This window comes from Beta vulgaris, chromosome 3, assembly GCF_026745355.1.
Source record: "Beta vulgaris subsp. vulgaris cultivar EL10 chromosome 3, EL10.2, whole genome shotgun sequence".
In the NCBI taxonomy this organism is placed as follows: domain Eukaryota; kingdom Viridiplantae; phylum Streptophyta; class Magnoliopsida; order Caryophyllales; family Amaranthaceae; genus Beta; species Beta vulgaris.
In genome coordinates this window covers 19,827,845-19,848,493 of record NC_079204.1, presented here as the reverse complement: position 1 = coordinate 19,848,493, position 20,649 = coordinate 19,827,845, and the positions used below count along the sequence as shown (strand labels likewise).

The 20,649-nt window shown below is 41.6% G+C and overlaps 1 protein-coding gene across 1 annotated transcript; it reads right to left on the bottom strand.

Moving 5' to 3' along the window:
- Positions 1–4,727: 4,727 nt before the first annotated feature.
- On the bottom strand, positions 4,728–5,471 carry LOC109136419 (uncharacterized mitochondrial protein AtMg00310-like). The gene has a single exon (XM_019252514.2). It carries the CDS (start codon positions 5,469–5,471, stop codon positions 4,728–4,730), a length of 744 nt encoding a protein of 247 aa, XP_019108059.2.
- Between the last annotated feature and the right edge of the window lie 15,178 nt (positions 5,472–20,649).

The following is a 20,649-nucleotide window of genomic DNA, read 5'->3' as shown; positions in this document are numbered from 1 at the left end:
AAAAGGAGTGATTAATCTCCTTTAAAATCTTTCCTGAATAGGAAAAAGCTTTAATTGCTCGAAAACTGAATTGCCAACTAAAGTCCGATATTTTTAGTAAAAGAAAGACGGATAACCATCTGGCCCAGGCGCTTTATCAGGTGCCAAGTCAAATGTTGCAGTTTTAATTTCTTCAAAAGTAATATCCATACATAGATATAATTATCTTCCTCAGAAATAATTCCATCTAGTAAATCAAAATCATTGTTGTCATCAAATGAGCATAGCGGATTGGCCAAGAAACATTATTTGAATGCATTGGTAATATATTCGTCAATACGGCGAGGATGACTAAGTATAATATTGTGAGGATCTTGAATTGAATAAATTAAATTACGATTTCGTCTAATAGGGGCACAAAAGTTATAATACTTAGTATTAGCATCACTAAGTTTAATATGATTTGATTTTGCTTTAACCTTCTAATGCAAATCCTGAAAATGTAATAACTTAACTTGCTTTGTCAAAAAATTATTTTGCGAAGCTATTAGATGTGGGTAATTCTCATTATGAACTAAAGCACTTTGGATAGACTTTAGCTTTTCTTCCGCAATCCTAAGTTGCCCACAAATATTTCCGGAACGAGTTATTGACCATAGTTTTGCTTTTTCTTTAAGGAACTTACACTTTCTCGTGAAACAATCATATGAGAACATTGGAATTAAGTACTCCAAGTGTTTTTAACCAAACTATTTTCGAGTTGTCCATAATTTGTTAAATCTAAAGGGGAGACCTTACCTACACTTACTTAAATTTAAAGAAATTGAGACTTGACAATGATTAGATGACGTGAAATTATGGTGAAATATTTTAGAATTTGGGAAAAGACTCAACCAGTCAAGACTAACTATTTCTTTATCTAAATGTTCAACAATCTTATTAGGGCCATGAGATTTTTTTCGGCCAAGTATATAAATTACCTTCAAAAGAAAATTCAATTCACTCAACTGTATCAAAAAACAAATTAATATAAGCAATGCGAGAAAATCTAAATTTCAATCCACCCAACTTATGGAGATGAGAACTAAGCTCATCAAAATCTCCCAATGTTATAAATGGGATACTTAGTGACTTAAGATAGGTAATCAAGTCTTCCCAAAAAAAATTATTTAAGGGCATGACTAGGAGAAGAATGATAAAAATAGCAACAAAATATGATTCATAGAAAAATATACTTATATTACATGCCCTGAATCTATTAGAATTATGAATAACTGACAAATTATATGGTTTACTAGCATTGACATTCCATATCAACCAAATCCCGCCAAGCATACCAATAACTAGGAGGAAGTCAAAATTATGAAACCCACACTGCTTAATACTTCCCTCCAATGGAGGGAATTACACCTTAGTTTCACACAACATCATTATATGAATATTATTATGATTATAGAAATCTTTGACCTCTTCCATAGAAATATGCCTTCTATATCCTCTTATGTTCCAAAAACCTAATATTCATAACACATATGTAGATGGAGAGCAAGACTTGGCTTAGTCCTGCCCCTCGTCAAACCTGAACTCGAGGGATGAGAGATCCTCCCATATTTTCAATAGGTCTTCCCTAACAGGAAACGAATAAATACAACCATTATAATGAGGAATTGCATCATGTATGTATAGCTAATCAATTCAATGGGCTCATAAAAAGAGGAATAATATTTTTATGGTTTTTCACTTTTTCCACCAAAAAAGTATTATTTTTCAGCTTTTTCTTATTACTTTAAATTAAATGGGTCAACAAATAACATATGAAAAGTATGAAAGTGACATTACCTAAAATGTTGAGCAAAACATAATATAGCAATTAAAATAAACGAGGAAATAGTAGATTGACTTGTTATCTCTCTCTTATTTTTACTATTTTTCTCTTTCTTTAGCATCTTGTTATTTATCTCTGTGCCAAAGTAAACATCTTAAGAAAATGAAAGGAGTATGAGAGAAAACTCAAAATTGTAAATCATAATCGACAAATACACAATCTCAAAAATGCAAAAATACCTTTATTTTTCTTTCCAATATCTTCAGAACACCGATATTTCATTTTAGAATACCAAACAAAAAAAAAACCTGCCATGGGAAAAAAAAAAAAACATTCATCAATCACCACAGTTGAAAATTCGGCAAAGCTGGTGAAAGCGGGAGGGAACAATGTTGATACTCCTAAATTATTACGGCATGTTTGAGGAAACAAAGCCAAGTTTTTGGAAGGTATATGCTTGGCCAATCTGGTTCATCCGTAAACAATTCAAGAATCTCATAATTGTTGGGCCCTTTTTGACAGAATTGTGGCAAGAAATTCAAAGCCATGAAATGTTGTCATACGATACAATCAATGTTAAAGTTTCATGGTTCCGCATTAACCATTAAAACTTGGGAGTCGAGTCCATGTCTTCTGTTATAAGATTCTGATCCTAGACATGAATAATCATATATTCTACAAATTGAACAAAGATACCATGTCTTTTGTGTGTCGATATCTAAACACTAATTACTTTTTTATCCTTTTCTTTAAATATGCAATCGATTACGGACTATAATTTTAAATGCAATTCTTAACATGTACATTAAAACCATTATGTCGGTTGAGATTAATGATATGTAGTATTATCTAATTTTTGCAACTGGTTTCTTATATGCAACTCTAATGTACAATATCTTCCTTTCTTTTTTTGTAACCAAAATGAATTAATAGATAAAGTAACCAAATTATGTCTTTATACTGGTTTTTGGCATCAATTTTCAGCAAAGCAAAGTAGAGAAAAAATATTGAGTATCTAGTGCAATTTTAAATAAAATAAATAAGTAGGCAAATCAAAATATGCCAAAAAGGTAAGTAATAAGTAATTTAAAAACATTGTAATAAGTGAATGAGACAACTTTAAATATAGACTAACACACACACATATATATATAAAATTCAAGACAAACAAATGTCATGCTGTCACGTGTACTCTCCTCTCCTCCACATAATCAAATGAGACATTAAATAATAAAATTGTGTATTTCGAGACTCGAATCTTTGACCTCTCATTTAATATGTTAAAACACTAACCAACTACAGTACGATACTTTTATTAGTCTTTTTTGGGGGGAAAATCAATTAAAGACAAGATAATATTTCTATTTTTTAAGACTTCAACTGCATGTTGGTAAAGAATCAGAGCGTATTGTCCGAGACACGAACTAATTTTTATTTTAAAATTCCATGGATGTAGTCGATGATTGAAGACATCAGATGTAATTATTATGTCACGAAAATGAGAAAAGAGATGATGACCAACATAAAAAGTTTGCATTACCCGAATTTCAATCTATTGTATATTGGTTTTGAGTTAATGTTCCTTAGCTTTAACAAACTAGAAGAACTTGATATACCAAATACAGATGACAGAACACACCAATTTCTGCTTTGCATTGGTAAACAAACCAAAGTCGCAGTTTTTCACTTATGATCATTACCTCATTGGAGTATCACTGATAATCACAAGTCATGATTATTAGGGGGGGTTTCACTTTAGGCGGCCTTCTAAAATTTTACTTTTCATCATATCTTTTTTTTTTTTTTTTTTTTTGAGGGGAAAAGCAAACCATATATTAACTCAAAGCCAAAGTGTCTGACAGAATATAAGGAGAAATCTCAACAGGACAATGATTCTCCCAAACCTGCTCTACATCAAACGGAACTAGCTTCGCAAGATGATGCGCCACAAAGTTCCCACCTCGCTTAACATGAGACCAAACAACCGACTCAAAACAACAGCAAAACGACAAAATATCTTCTAAAATACAATCAAAATCTGAATAAAACACGACAGCTTTAGAAAGACGCTTCACCAACACTTGACTATCCGACTCCAGGATGACGTTGGCCAAACCGTACCGCTTCGCTAGCTTTATAGCCAAAAGGAGAGCTTTACATTCTGCGATTTCCGGAGGCCACCACGCACGGACTCTCCTTGTTGTCGCAAAAATTACGTCCCCTTTCTCATCTCTTGCCACAACACCCAATCCAACCCGGCCCTCAATCGCCAGCGATGCATCTGAGTTTACTTTCAACACCCCAGGGGGTGGTGCTCTCCATGAGGCCGCACTTCCGGGGCTACGGGGAACATTGACTGCGTACACTTGCTTCGAATAAGTATTTTGTTCCATCACTAGTCGCTCCACACCAGCTGAAATCATAGCATTGGGTGTCTCACTGTTTTCGAAAATTTTCTTATTCCGTTCATGCCATTTGCACCACATCAAGCTTGCAGCATGTTGTTGTAAAGTACCCCCTAAATTCTTCCAACTCGCCAGCACATCACACCAGCCCCTACTCACATCATTCACGACCCTTCTGCCTTCATTCGCCACCCACAACTCCTGGACCCTCGGGTAGTGGACAAGTGCATGGGCACTTGACTCGACAGCAGCTTCGCACCAGGGACATAAGGTCTCGGCCAGTAAATGGCGGTGGTGGAGTAGTTCGCGAGTAGGTAGCGTATTGGAACATAAACGCCACAAGAAATGCTTTACTTTCGGTGCTATATCCATACTCCAAATCACAATCCATGCCTTGTGAAAAGCATCTAAATCACCCCCTTTTCCCAACATATAAGTTGTCCTTGTAGAGTACGCTTCATCCTTAGAATAAGCCCAAGTTAAAGAATCTTCCGGGGACTGTATGCTCAGGGGGATAGCTAGGATCTTTGTTTATCTCGCTCACTAAAGTGATATGAAATTATGTCATGTTGCCATTCCATGGTCGATGTGTCAATGAGATCACTCACATTTGTAACATTTTCCACCCTTGGGCTAGTGATAAACCTTCCTTCCTCTCCTACAACCCACGGGTCCTGCCAAATATTCACCTTCTTTCCGTCTCCAATGCGCCATAACATCCCTTCTTTGACTAAAGCTTTCACACTCCAGATACTACTCCACGAATAACTGCCGGCACATCCAAGAGATGCATCAAGAAAAGAACGGTTTGGATAGTACTTAACCTGCATAACACGTCCCATCGGAGACCCTGGTCGCTGAACCAATCTCCAAGCTTGCCTACCTAATAAAGCATCATTAAAAACCCGCAAATCATTGAAACCCATTCCTCCCAAAAATTTCGGAGTGCACATTGTTTCCCAGTTCCTCCAGTGTATTTTCCGAGTTGGACCAGTTTGTCCCCAAAAGAATCGAGCCATGGCCGCGCTGATCTTATCAATAATCGAACCTGGAAGCTTGTAAACTCCCATCAGGTATGTTGGAATAGCTTGTATAACAGCTTTGAGAAGGATCTCTTTTCCTGCCCGTGACAACAACTTTTCCTTCCACCTCTGCAGTTTCTTCCATATGCGGTCCATGAGAGTATTAAACATCACTTTTTTAGACCTTTCCACCACAATAGGCAAGCCTAAATATTTTTTGTGTCTATCGACTTGCCGCATATTCAGAAATCTCATCAGAGCTTCTTGGTTTTCAGTACTCACACCTCTGCTAAAAGACACCTCCGATTTTTCATAGTTAATTTTCTGCCTGGATGCTTTTTAATACTGGTTGAGAATATCAACGATAGTTCTGCATTCTTGACGGTTTGCCCTAGCAAAAAGAAGACTATCATCCGCAAAAAGAAGATGAGAAATTTCTGGACCATAACGACTCGCCTTAGCTCCATGTAACTTTCTCTCCTGAACATGTCTCTGTATCATATGAGAAAAAGCATCAGCAACTAGAATAAAGAGGTAGGGAGAGAGAGGGTCACCCTGTCTAAGTCCTCTGGAAGGAGCCACATCACCACATACTCTTCCATTAAGTAAGAAAGAGTAAGATACAGATGACACACACTCTATCACCAAATTCACCCATCTACCATCAAATCCCATAGTAAGCAACAACTTTCTGAGGAAACCCCATTCTACTTTATCATAAGCCTTGCTCATATCCAGTTTCAAGGCAATTGTACCTTTTCGTCCCTTACTTCTTTTATTCATAGTATGGAATAATTCCAACGCTATGAGGGCGTTATCAGTGATCAGTCTGCCAGGGACAAAAGCACTTTGGTTCTCAGTCACGACCTAGGGAAGAATATTTTTTAGGCGCATCACCAGAGTCTTAGTTGTGAGTTTATACAAAACATTGCACAAACTGATCAGTCTAAACTCTACCATCGCAATAGGATTTTTCACTTTCGGAATTAATACAATATTAGTCTTGTTCACCTGACTCGGGGAAGCAAAACCATGTAAAATATCGCTCACAAATTTTGTTACGTCATTCCCAACTATGTGTCAGAACCGCTGGTAAAAAATAGCGTGCATACCGTTAGGCCCAGGGGCTTTACATGGGTGCATCTGAAGCAAAGCTGCATAAATTTCATCTTTTGAGTAAGGCTTCAGGAGGCTCTCATTGAATTCCGAGGTGACTGAACATGGAACGTGCCGCAGTACTTCTTGGATGTGCCTAGGATCTGGGTGGTCGGTTTTGAACAGATTCTCATAAAAATTCTCTATAATGTCCTCCAACTTTTCGGTTTCTTCTTGCCAGACTCCCTCATTATCAAAAAGCCCCATGATCCTATTTCTCTTCTTGCGTTGGGAAGCTTTATGGTGAAAATAACTCGTGATTCTGTCTCCATCTTTCACCTCCATAACCCGAGAACGGATATACCAATAGGCCTCATGTTTATGGTGAAGGTCATCCAGTATTCTCTCTAAATTACCACATTCCTCAAAACTTTCTTTTGAAATTTCTTTTTGTTGGGCTACCCTGCAACATTGTCCTCATCATATCTTTGTTCAACGTTAAATAAAATCTTTTTATGAGCCCTTCAAAACACTAATAGTAAATTGATTTTACAATTTAGTGTAATAGCAATAAAAATTTAATATTAGCAGCAAAAGATACCATGAAGTCACGACAGGGAGTGTTTAGGTTAGACTAATTGTGCAAGCTTGTCATTCATGATCAATGATTAGGGATTAAATACAATCTAGGAGATTCGGTTCTTAATGGGCCAACTAAACAACATACATATAATTATATTTACAATACTGACTCTATAATGAGGAGCCCATTAATAATACATATATATACAATCAAACACCCCCTTCCCCCTCAAGTTGGAGCATGGAGCTCGTGAATGTCCAATTTGCCTCGTAAGTACAAAAATTGACAAGCACCTAAAGCTTTGGTGAAGAAATCTGCAAGCTGCTCAGTAGTGGAGAAATGTGAAGTAGCGACTAAACCAACCTGAATAGCATTGCGAATGTAATGAAAATCAACCTTGATATGTACGCTCATGGAAAACCGGCATCTGGGCATTGTAGAGAGTTGACTTGCTATCATAAAACAGAGAACTGGGCTATGGATGCGAAACACCAAGACTAGGAAGCAATGCTCGGAGCCATTTGAGCTCAGCAGTAACATCAGCCATCAAGCGATACTCGGCCTTAGCGGAAGAGCGAGAGACAATGTGCTGTTTTCGAGTCTTCCAGGAGATAGGAGAAGAACCAAGAAAGACAATGCAACCAGAAACAGAATAACGGGTCAGGGGACAACTACCCCACCCGAATCACACCAAGCACTCAAATGCAAGTCGCAGGAGGAAGAGAGAATAATGCCCCGACCAGGATTACCTTTCAAATAATGCACAACGCACAAGGCGGGGGGGGGGGGTGCATAAACTAAGCAAGAACATGAACAACATATGCCAAATCAGGACGAGTGAAGGTCAAATAGATGAGACGCCCCACAACGCGACGATATTGGGCAGGGTAAAAAATAGGAAGTACCATCATCACGAGCTAAATGATGGTTCTGCTTAAGAGGAGTGTCGCAGGCTTCGCACCCAAAAGTCTTATCTCAGTAATGATGTCGAGGGCGTACTTCCACCGAGAGAGGAAGAATCCATCAGCACTGCAGGTGACCTCGTAGCCAAGGAAGTACTTCAAGGGGCCGAGATCATTCATACGGAAATAATCACCGAGATATCATTTGAAAGTAGCGAGAGCAGCGGTATCATTCCCAGAAATGATAAAATCGTCAAACATATACCAGAATGTGAAGACACACATCACCTCGACGATAAATGAAGAGAGAGTAATCTGAGTACGACTGGGTAAACCAACACCGAGGAGCCTGGCGGAGACCATATATGGATTTCTGTAACTGACACACTTGACCAGGACGACTACTGAATTCTGGCGGAAGTTTCATATATACCTCCTCATGGAGATCTCCATGTAAGAAAGCATTATGAACATCCATTTGGTGTACCTCCCAATTCCGCACAACCACTAAGAGTAGCAACGACAACACTAACAATAAAAACAGATAACAACAATAGCAACAACAAACAATAGCAACAACCACCCCACAACAACCTCTACAACTCAACATTAACAATAAAGCATCACAACAACCAACAATAATATAACAGCAACACCAACAACCATAACAGTACCAAACAACAACAACCTAGCAACAATTCAAATCCCATTAACAATAAACCACCACAACTTCTCCTAATTAAACTAATACTCCATAACCAATTAGCTAATCCAGAATTCTGAATTAAAAACAAAGAGGTAACTTTACCTCTGCTCTACTAGGAGCAGCGAAGAACAGAGGGGGGGGGAGTTCGAAGCTTCAGTGCACGGTGGCAAAACCGACGAGCAGCAGTAGGTGCGGTGAGGCAGAGCAAGCTAGCGGTGCGACACGAGGCAACATCAAAAAGGAACGACAACACAATGCGAGAGAGAAAGGAAGAGAGACTTGCGTCGCGGTGGGACTACGAAGTGAAGCACGGGTCTCCGGCAAGAGATTGGACGGATGAAACGACCACGTAGTGGCGGCAAATGACGAAGCTCCGGCGAGCTTTAGCGTCAACTCGAGGAAACAGGGGAAGAAAAATGTAGTCGATCCCCTGAACCTGATGATTACCAAGAATGACCAACCATGCTTTGATACGTTCCACACTACCATCAGAATTGTATTTGATTTTGTAGACCCATTTACAGCTCAAAGCCTTTTTGCCAGGAGGAAGGTTGGTCATAACCCAGGTGCCATTATCCTCTAATGCACGAATCCCATTATGCATCGCCTCACGCCAACAAGAGTGTTGCAGAGCTTGCTTGAAACTATGAGGTTCAACGCCCTCGTCAACTGCAGCAAGAAACACACGGTGGCGCAACGAAAAATTATCACAATTCACAAAATTATCTACGGGATAAGGACAAGTACATGGGGGACATGATGAAGGTGATGAAAAGGAATGAGGGTAAGGTAGCTGAGCCATATAAGTCACATGATCACGAAGCAAAACACTCGTGCGTTTCTCACGAAAGTTGCGACCCACTTGGGGCGAAAAAAGAGTTGTATGCTCGATGTTAGGGGAAGATGGTCTAGGTTGCCCAATAGATTTGGTAGGAGGAACAGAGAGTGGACTAGGTTCGAGGGTAGTAGTTTCGGTAGGGAGGGGGAGAGATGGGGCATGAGGCCCAATGGAGAGAGAGGACTCGAATGATAGAGCGGAAGAGAGGCTGAACACATGCGGGGGCTCATGGGCGTACGTGTAGGTTCATTTTGCAGGCTCATGCGCAGGCTCATTTGTGGGCTCATGCGTGGGCTCATTTTTGGGCTCATGGGTGAGTTCATTTATGGGTTCATTTGTTGGCTTGTCAAGGATAAAAGGATGATTGGGGGTATTTGAGGTGGTACGGGTTTGGTTGGGCGCATTTATGGACTGGTTTGCAAAAGGATATGTGGTCTCAAAGAGTTGGACATCTCGAGAGACGAATATATCCCCACTTTGTTCAATATATCCATTTTGACTTGTACGTGGAACTTTATTTTAAATAATGTAATGTACCCACAAGTCAAAATGGATATATGGAACTAAATTTAAACAATATAATACTTCAGATTACAACAAACTTTATTTTAAGGATTTTTTGTTCAAAACCACCTAAACTTTTCACGTTTTTAGAAACTCTCACCTTAATGAATTTTTTTTATAAATTTCCACCTACCATTTCCAATTTTATTAAAAACTCCCACCACTTAATGATTTTTGTTAAATTTCGTTAACAAAACCGTTAAGTAGACCTCACATATGCATTTTATTATTAATTTACATTGAAATCGAAGCCAATTTCATCAATTTAAGGGAAAAATCTCAACAATTTTGGAGCAAGTTTGGAACGAATTATAACTATTTGTAGAGACTTGCAACTATTTCAAGTTCGATTTTGTTAAAAAAAATGTATATGAGGGACCCACTTAACGGTTTTATCAATGAAATTTTACAAAAATCGTTAAGTGGTGGGAGTTTTTAATAAAATTGAAAATGGTAGGTGGAAATTTATAAAAAAAAAATCATTAAGGTAGGAGTTTCTAAAAACGTGAAAAGTCTAGGTGGTAAGATGCGATTTATCCTTATTTTAATTATAGTTGTCTTTCATTAGATTATAAATACATTACACTTTCCTAATTTCCAATAAAAAGGTTCAAACTTTTATAAAGCACATATTATAAAGAGAATGTTTTTTGAATTTTTTTTTTTAAAGTATCCATGTTATTTCGGGTAAAAACTTTTATTATGCGGGATGGATCGAGATTAAGGATAATGAGGGCCGCATGCTCAAAGATTACTGAGAGACCTGCACAAAACGAGGGTTAGACTACCCCGGGGGTGGATCGAGGATCGCCCCTCCAACGATCAAGTCAGTTGATGTGTATTTAATTGGGATGTGTGAAGTAGTTTGTCTAGAAGTTATTACTTTAATAAATGGGGATCTGCTCCATATTTATAGGTGTTGAAATATGTGAAAATGTCCATGCCACACTGGCACAGGATTCAAGACGGATGGGTCCCACAGAGGGCTTGCCATGCTGGCAGAGGGCTTTGGAACGTGTGGTGGCCCACTAAGGCTTAATGGGCCCAAACATTAACCCCACGCGAAATATGTGGAAGAGGCCACTTCCGATGCCACGTGTTTAGCGGAAGTTACCAAAATGCCCTCCGTGACTAGGCGCCTGGCGTAACTCGAGGGAGTGAATGACCTTGCTCGAGGTCTCCCATGGGATAATGAGTCCTAGGTAACTCGAGGGGGGGGGGGGAAGAACCTTGCTCGAGGTTGCCCAGGGGATAATGAGCCCCAGGTAACTCGAGGGAGTGAATGACCTTACTCGAGGTTGCCTAGGGACCAATGAGCCACATGCAACTCGAGGGAGGAAAGGACCTTGCTCGACGTTGCCCAAGGGCTAATGAGCCCCAGGTAACTTGAGGGAGTGAATGACCTTGCTCGAGGTTACCCAGGGGTCAATGAGCTCCAGGCAACTCGAGGGAGTGAAGGACCTCGCTCGAGGTTTCCCAGGGGCCAATGAGCCTCATGCAACTCGAGGGAGTGAAGGACCTCGCTCGAAGTTTCCCAGGGGCCACTGAGCCCCAGGCAACTCGAGGAAGTGAAGGACATCGCTCGAGGTGTCCCTGAGACCAAAGAGCCCTGGGTAACTCGAGGGGGTAGAGGACCTTGCTAGGGGCTTCCTAGGGGCCAGTGAGCCCTAGGAAACTCGAGGGGCATGACACCGTAGCTCTTCACAGGTGTCGACCTCGGCGGCAGCGATGGCCGAAATATCGTTCACTCGATCTGGGTGAAGTGCCTAAATGTAGATCTTTGGCCTCCGTCCGAGCATGAATTGCCCGGGGAGTTAGGGCTCCGACGAGGAGAGGGTTTTAAGGTGGAGCGGCTGCACTCCGACACTGGATTCAGCTCGACTGCAGTCAAGTCCGAGAAGTTTGCGGAGACTGGTTCAGGGAGCTGGTGACTTTGGGCCTGTTGAGAGGCCCAATTCCTCGAACTTTTGAGGGACTCCTGAGCCCGTTGGATGTTAACCGTCCTTTTCAGGCAATCTATATAAATAGAGGCAAGTACTTTATTTTGTCTCATTGTATGCTCTGATTTTTTTGAGACCTTGCACTCTTCTTCGTACGATCTCGAGAGCCTTGAAGGTTGGTTGCTATACTTAGAGTCGGGGACGGATCTCGAGAGCCTTCTTAATTAAGTTACGATCTTATCCTTTTGCTTCTTTGTTTAACTTTCTGGATGGAGCCCGTGCTGAAGGATACTGGGGGCACCTCATCTAGCTTGGGGACCCCGCCTCCCTTGCTAGAAGCTTTGTTCGATGGAATACTAATGGGGGGTTCGGATGGTGTCCGCGGCCTCCGAGTGCCCTGATCCCACTCAGGTCTTTGACGCTCTACCGTACTCAAGTGACGGTGGCATCTACATATAGTTTCCGACGGGGGAGGAGTTAAACAACCCCCGTGTACTCTGTCACCATTGCTCGACCCCGGGCCATTAGGAGTTACTTAGATGATCTTCTCGATGGACAGGTTGTTCGAGTGATGCAGGGAAGCAGTGAGGGCAACTCTCTTACCGCGAGTACGAGTGGCAGAGATGAGGAAGCTGTGACCCTGCCTCGGGGGATAGCTCATTCCCATCTTCGAGGGCCTTTTATGGACTTTCTGATGGGGAATCTCCGATTCCTCGAGAGCTCTTATTTTATTAAGCACCCATACGCCCTTTACATACCAAAACCCACGGAGACTGTGTGTACCCCTCCGATGGGTTGTATTGCTCTTTTTAAGGTGCACCTCGAGCTGGGACTGAGGTTTCCGCTGGACCCTTTCATAGTCGAGGTGCTTTCCACCTATGGTCTGGCTTTATGCCAGCTTATGCCCAACAACGTAGGCTCGATGGTGGGGTTTCTGGCTATTTGCAATATGATGGGTGTCAAGCCCTCCTTAGTCCTTTAGCGGAATATGGTAAAGCTCATCATCATGTCCGCCACCTCGAATGGAGAAGGCTGGTGGAGCTTCCAGGTCCATCACCCCTACAAGATCGTTAGCGTCATGCCCTCAAATCAACAGTTCTTTCGCACCGAGTTTATGTATGTATACAGGGCCGAGCTGTGGGATTTCCCGGTGGTTCCCCTACTCGAGAGCCCAAACTTGTGGCTGAATGGATCTGTACCTCAAATGACAGAAGACGAGGCTAGGGTAGCCATTTACTGCCAGTGCATCACCGTCATCGAGAGGGGTGACCGAAAGCAAGTTCCTCAGTACTGGAATCCTGTTGCGGATGACCTAAGCAACAAGCACTTCCTGTCAACGATGGGGTTGAGCCCCGCCTACCCAGGGTAGGGACTTTGTGAGCATAAGGAATTCGACCGCCATTCTTTTCTTTAAAATGATTCTAACTATTTTTGTATTGTGTTGCAATCATAGCCCGTTAAGAACTTAGCGACGAGATGCAAAAACGACTTACCACCAATCAGAGGGTCCAGGATCAGCTTAAACTAATGGTGTCGAAGGGAGACACGCGGGTACCTCAATCCCCAAATAAACTTCGTTTTTCTTGTTGTTGCGCCATGCTATTTTATTTCCTCTAACTCTCCGTTTTGCAAGACCCTTCGAAGAGGCCAAAGGTTCACCCTCTTACTACTTCTGCCATCGTCACCCCTCGAGGGACGGACGAGAGGAGGGACGTGGCTAAGGAAGATACCCCTAGGTCGAAAGGTGAAGCCCCTAGACCGAAAAGGAAGTCCGTCGAGGTGCCAGAGACGGGGGAGATATTTCCTTCTCGAGGGGATGACTCTCCCGCTCCGAAAAAGAAGAAGACCTCTGACCCGGAAACTAACACCCGAGATTTCACTGAAAAAGACCACCATCGAGACGGCCGCCCTTTTTGATTCGGTGGTAAGCGTTTCATCTCGAGGCCTGACATAAAGGCCATTCAAGCGCTCTCCGAGGAGGAGGAGGTCGGAAAGCTTCACTCTTCTTGGATTGACATAAGTTAGACATTTTTGACCTATTTATCTTCTGTTGTAATCTAGTGCTAATTTTTCCTTATCTTTCACCATTCTCTTCGTATGGCGGTGATGAGTCATCGTCATACTGCCGGCTTCCGCAAGCTTCGAGAGGGGCTGAAGACTCAAACTGACCTGGCCACTGAGCGAGGCCTGGAGATCAAGAGGCTTAACAAGAATCTCGAGGAGGTGAAGAAACGCTGGGCCGAAGAGAAGGCTTCCCTAGAGCAAAAGATCTAGGATACGACGAGCCAATGGGATAGCATTTTGCGTACCCGGGAGCTCATAATCGAGGAATGGAAGAGCTCAAAGGCGGGCTAGGACTTCACAGCTGATATGGACTGGAGGCAGCTGAGGTTGCCGCTCGAGAGGCCGTGAAGAAACTTCGTGAAGCCTTCAGGAAGGTGCACCCCTTAGTTGACTGGGAGACGGTCGAGGTAGAGTACAATGCGGCCGTCGACCCCCAAGCTCCAAGTGGGCAATGATTCTGATGCAGAGTTCCAAGTGGACGATGACATTGACATAGGGGACCTTCTGGGAGAGGACGTTCCACTGCTCGAGGGGGTGCCCTCGGCTGTCGAGGTGCCTGCTGTCCGAGAAAAAGAGGCCGACGAGGAGGACTTGGAGGCACGAGTGAACTCGAGCAACACCACCTCCTCTGAGAGTGATGACGAAAAGGGTGTCTCCGAGACTTCGGATAGTGATACCTCGAGCATCTCTTCTTAACTTTCTATCTAGCATAACTTTTGTCTTTTTGTGTTTCTTGAATGTATTTAGTTAACCCTTGAGTGGCTCCTAGGATGTAATTCTCCTCTTTGAATGAAATGAAGATTCATTGCTTTTTGGGCCCATCATTTCATGACTTGTTTTCTTACGTTTAGTCATTCGACGCATGCCGTACTCGAGGTTTGGGACCTTCATGCGGAGCTTCCGTTATCTCTTTGATGAGCTATAGCTTATGCCGGCGCGTGGCGCATGAGGCTTCCTTTTTGGGCTTTTACACGTGGAGCCCATTGAAGGGTAGGTCATTAATGCCTTTTTGGGGAACTGTGATCTGACTTGCTTATAAGTACGGACAACAGTCCTGCAAAATTCATAATCTCATTTTCCTTTCTTCTCTCTCTTAAACTTAATTTTACTCCTCTTTCTTAACCTCGACCAGCAATATCTCAACACTTGATTACTGTCGAGGCCGTTCGAGCGGCCAAACGCCGTAAGCTGGCTAAGGCCGGCTCTAGCTCGTCCTTGGCCTGAGGGCGGTAACGGGGGCTCCAGAGGTGAAGCTCGAGGCTGATCCCTCCATAGAGGGGGGGAAGCAGCTCCCTAGCATCCTAGCTCCGAAACCGGAGCCGAAGGACGTTAACGCTGAGGACCTGACGTCGGTTATGGCCGAGGATCCTCGTGCGGCCACTACCTCGAACGCCGCTGCGACGAAGACCTCGAAGAAGAGACCCTGGCCTAAGGATACCACCAGGCTACCCTTCTCAGCCCTCTCAAGGGCCGAAATGGCTGCGAGGTTTGACAAGGCCTCGGAGCATCTCATGACCGAGTTGGATAGGAAGGTGTGCCTGACCCCTGATGAGCAGGAGGTCGAGGTCGTTAAGGCAACCATGACCGAGGTAGAACTATTTTTTTTTTTTACTTTGAATATTTTATTTGTTTTATGTTGCTAATTTTCCTTTCTTATGCCAGCTGTCGATCCGGGTGTTGGCCCTAGCTCGAAGATCTCAGTCGGGGATAGCCACTGGAACTGCATCGGGGGAGATGTCCTGGGACGAGAACACTCTCGTTAATTGACTGCGCCTAGCCGAGATGAGACTCTCGGAGGCCCAAGAGGCCATGGCGAAGTCTTTCAAAGCCTTCGATGAGAAGAAGGCGGAGCTTGAACATGATGTCGAGGTCGCCATATCGCAGAGGGAGTCTGCCAGCAAGAGGCAAAGGGAGGCTGTCAAGGACTACAAGAAGGCCGACCAGCGAGCCGAGAAGGCTCGAAAGACTGCTGAGGCTGCTATTACCAAGGCCCGAGAATGCCGGGAGGCAGTAGTTAACGAGTGGAAGGACTCTGATGAAGGAAGAACCTTTCTCGAGGATGCCTCTCTGCAGGCTTCTAAGATAGCCAGGCTGAGGCGCTCCGTAGGGTGCGGCTGGTTCTCGAGAGGGTTGCCCCCAGCATCTCTTGGGCTGTCGTCGAGGAAGGCCTTAAGGCCCTTTTTCAAGAGGAAGGAGCCGCTGATGCCTCTCCCGTCGAGGGTCAGGTTCCTCCCCGTGCTCAACTCGAGGGATGCACCTCGGCTCTTCCTTCTTTTCTTCCTGACCCTCCTTTTTATCTTCCTTCTCCTTTCTCGGGCTCTTCTTTCGTTTCTTATGTCTCTACTAGGGTTAATGTCAAACTGTTAGGTTTTCTTGAACTTGTAGTGTAGTAGCTTCGATAGCTTGTACCATGATTAACGGAATAAAACTCGATTATTTGTTGTTTCCCAGTTTGTGCCTTCGAGCTTTTATAATTTGAATCGAAGTGTATGTTGGCCGAGCAAATTCGAGGCCTTTCAATTATATTTTGAATTGAAGTGTATGCTGGCCGAGCAAACTCGAGACCTTTCAAATAACAAGCATTTTATAAAGGCAACCACTGTTATAATAAATAATGCCCGAAATAAAGGTAAGTGACTCTTGTAACTTTACAAAAATCGACATGCTTTAAGGTCTAGTGCCTTACAAAAGGAGTATCTAAGCTCAAGGGACAAACCTTTAGACAGAATTTTCGGAGATTATCCGCATTCCATGGTCGAGGGAGGGGGAATCCCTCCTGGTCTTCTAGGCGGTAAGTGCCTGGGCGAACTATCGAGGTGACCCGATATAGGCCTTCCCAGTTGGGCTGCAATTTACCCAAGTTACGTTGTCATCCGGTTGCTTCGAACTTCCTCAGTACCCAATCATTTACTTGGAAGGGTCGGTGCCTGACTCAACGGTTGAACAACTGAGAAAGTATAAGTTTGTAGGAGATGGCCTTTAAAAGAGTCGTGCCTCGAGTCTCTGGGAGGAGGTCGAGGTCAATTTTCTTTTCCTCCTCATTGAGGTCGTGATCATAGAATGTGATCCGGGGCGATGGGATGCCCAACTCGATGGGTAGGACAACCTCGCTACCATAAACCAAGTTGAATGGTGAATGGCTCGTTGCTTCACGACCGGTTGTTTTTGTTGACCAGAGAATTCCAGGAAGATCATCGATCCATGAGCCTTTAGCTCCTTCGAGCATTGTTTTTAGCCCCTTTAAGACTACCTTGTTAGCCACTTCCGCCTGCCCATTAGTCTGTCGTCGACTAACGGCGGTCAATCTAGTTTCGATTCCAAACTTGGAACAATAGTCGCGAGTAGGGCCACTGTTGAATTGCCGACCATTGTCCGTTATAAGGACTCGACGGACCCTAAATCGGGTGATTGAGTGTTGCCAAATGAATTGCTGAACTTGTTTGTCAGTGATCGAGGCCAGAAGCGCTGCCTCGACCCATTTTGTAAAATAACCGACTGTTATCCTGAGGTTGGAGGGAAGGATCCGAGAAGTTCCACAAAGTGAGTGATTATTCTATATAAACTAATTCTTTTTAATACAACCATAATAAGAGTAACACCATCTACCATGTCAATACATGAACCAACTTAGTTAACTAGTAGTTAAGGCGAGTTAACTTGACGGTACACTTTAAATGATTTTCTAATTATTACTTGTTATGACACACAAGCAATACAAACACATATAGTCACACATCCACAACTTAAATCCTTTTTATCTTTGAATTAAATAAGTGAACATACAACTTACAACCCAAGATTAATTCCTTCTTATTTCAATCATTCTTAATTGTTGAACCTAGCCAACAACCAACTTACCTTTCAAAGACATAATTTATCAAATTACCAAATAAGGCCCACAATCCTCATAGAGTAGTGAAAATAATAATATAAGGGAACACATGATGCAACATGATCCAACTCAATAAATATATTAATTTCCCCATGTGAATTAATAAATAAAGTTCCCAACCAACATGCTTGCATCAATATTCCATACAATCATGATATTCAACTCATAATCAAATCTCATAATTAACATGTTCGCATACAGGCATAAAACATGTAAAATCCAATCATAATAAAACTCACATATGAACTTACAAAGTTCCTATACATGATACTACAACTTTTCCTTCCTAAAATCGTGATACTACGTCACATAACACATAGATATGTACGTACCTTGTGTAAACAAATTGGTAGGCCACCATTAATCACCTTAATAAAAATCGCCTACTGAGTAATCTCCGCCTAAAACAACCAATATAATTCAAAATCAATACTCCAAATAAATTTCAGCAACATTAAAATACTTAAAATCCCATTTAAAAATATTTAAAAGTGGTTTTTATCATTAAAACATCAATTACTTATATTACCTAGCATGGTACTACTATACTAGTCATTATATTTCATAAAACTCCATTAATAACAACCTTTATAAAATTTCAGCAACTTATAAATTATTAAAACTCTCTTTAAACATACTTAAACATGCTTAAATTCATAAGTTAAATCATTTTCATAGTTCATAACATGCTGCTATCATTTTCCATTCCTTAACACCCTAAAAATTCATGCTTTTGTAACTAAAAACTTAATCTAAATATAATAATCAAATCTGAAATTTTATTCTTTCAATACATATTTTATATAATCAGAGATTCATCATTAAAACAGTAAATTAAAAGTTACTAATCATAACTAGTACTAAAACAAAACATTAAACTTAATCTTTAATCAAAACTTGAGGAAGAAGAAAAGAATTAAGCCAACAAAATCAAAAGGAACAAGGAAGGAAGAGGCGCTGACCTAGGCAGCAGCAGCGCAACAAACATTCGGCGGTGGTGTGGTGATTTCGATGTTGTGACGTTTCTTGGTGGAGAAGAAAGTGTTTCTTATAGAAGAAGAAAGAAAATAGGAAGGAGAAAAAGAAAACGTGAAAGGAGAGAGAAAAAGTGGGGTGCCGATGTTGGAAAGTGTGAGGAGAGAGAAAATTTGTGTGGGTAAAATAATGGGGTTCAAGGTATTTATATGTAGGCTTTTTTTTTGGGCTTAGGAAAAGACAATTTGGGTTCAATACAGTTTTATGATAAATAGGACTGGTGATTTAAAACTCCTAAAATCAATAGAAATTATTTTCCTAATCCACTTAGAAGTTGGATTCCTCAAGCCCATTTAAACTTCTTTTCTAAAATCCAATTAACATTTCAAACATTTTTCAAAGCATGCCTTAACAAAAATATTTTAACTTCCTTAAATCCTTAAAATAATTCATTTGCATTTCAAAATAGTCAACCTTCTTTAAATAATAAATCATTTTAAACTAAAGTATGTTTAAATATAAATATATAAATACTAAAAATATTTATAAAATCCATAAATTTACGGAGGATTACTGCATGATATTAAGGTGGTGGCACAAGGCTCTTTTGCTGCCATATTGTGTTTAATAAGTGTTGAGCCTGAGTTGCTCGAAGAGTTGAGAAGCAAGCAAAGAGGTAACTGAAAGCTCGATAAAGAGTTTTATGTGTAGCGAAAGAGCATGATCGAGATGAGAATATTGAGATCAGTATTGATGGTAGTTTGATATTCGTGGGGCATTGGTATGGGCCTAGTGATGGTGAACTCAAGAAAAAGATCCTTGAGGAGGCTCACAAAAGTCCTTATTCTATTCGTCGTAAGGGTGATAAGCTTTACAAGGATTTGAGGTTTAACTTCTGGTGGCCATGCATGAAAAAAAAAGATCGGTGAATTGGTGGCTAGGTGTATATTTTGTTAAAAGGTGAAGATAGAACATCAGAGGCTTGGTGGTTTGATACGACCATTTCCTATTCCCACATGGAAATTTGATTCTATCTCAATGTAATTTATGATCGTTTGACCAAGGTAGCTCGTTTTATTGCATGCGATGAAGAATACTTGGTCCGTGGAGGAGTTGGCCGAAGCTTATGTTAACGAGATTATCCGTCTTCATGGAGCTCCTAGACATTGTCTCGGATCTTGATTTGAGGTTCTTGTCTCATTTCTAGACTGCATTGCAAGAGGCTCTTGGTTTGAAGTTGAAAATAAGTACTACATTTCATGCCGCGATCGATAGTCGGGGTGAGAGAATTATTCAGACTCTAGAGGATATGCTTTGTGCTTGGGCTCTTGAATTTCAACAGTCTTGGGTCAAGTTACTTAGTTTGGTGGAGTTCTCTTATGACAATAACTATCAAGCTAGTATCCAAATGGCTCCTTGTGAGGCTCTTTATGAGAGGTAATGTTGTAGTCCTACTTGTTGGAGCGACATTAGTGGTTCATTGATTTTAGGGCCAGAGTTAATTCAGGATATGAGCAGGTGAAAGTTAATCCGACTAAAATGAAAGTTGCCCAACATAGGAAAAAATCCTATGCGGACATATGTCCGAAGCCTATTTCCTATGAAGCTGGGAACAAGATTCTTTTGAAGGTATCTTCTATGAAGGCAGTGATGCAATTCGGTTGAGGCTAGCTAAGTCCAAAATATGTGGGTCCTCATGAGATGATTGAGAAGTGGAGTATCGATTAATTTTGACGCCCGAATTGTCGACAGTTCATGACTTCTTTCATGTGTCGCAGTTGTGTAGATAGGTATCACATTGATGCCTCTTATGTGATTCCAGTTTAGTCGGTTTTGGTTGAGCTAAATCTGACATATGA

Bases quoted from the DNA above. Each gene is read 5' to 3' on its own strand.
- LOC109136419 (XM_019252514.2), bottom strand. From the start codon at position 5,471: ATGCGGCAAGTCGATAGACACAAAAAATATTTAGGCTTGCCTATTGTG.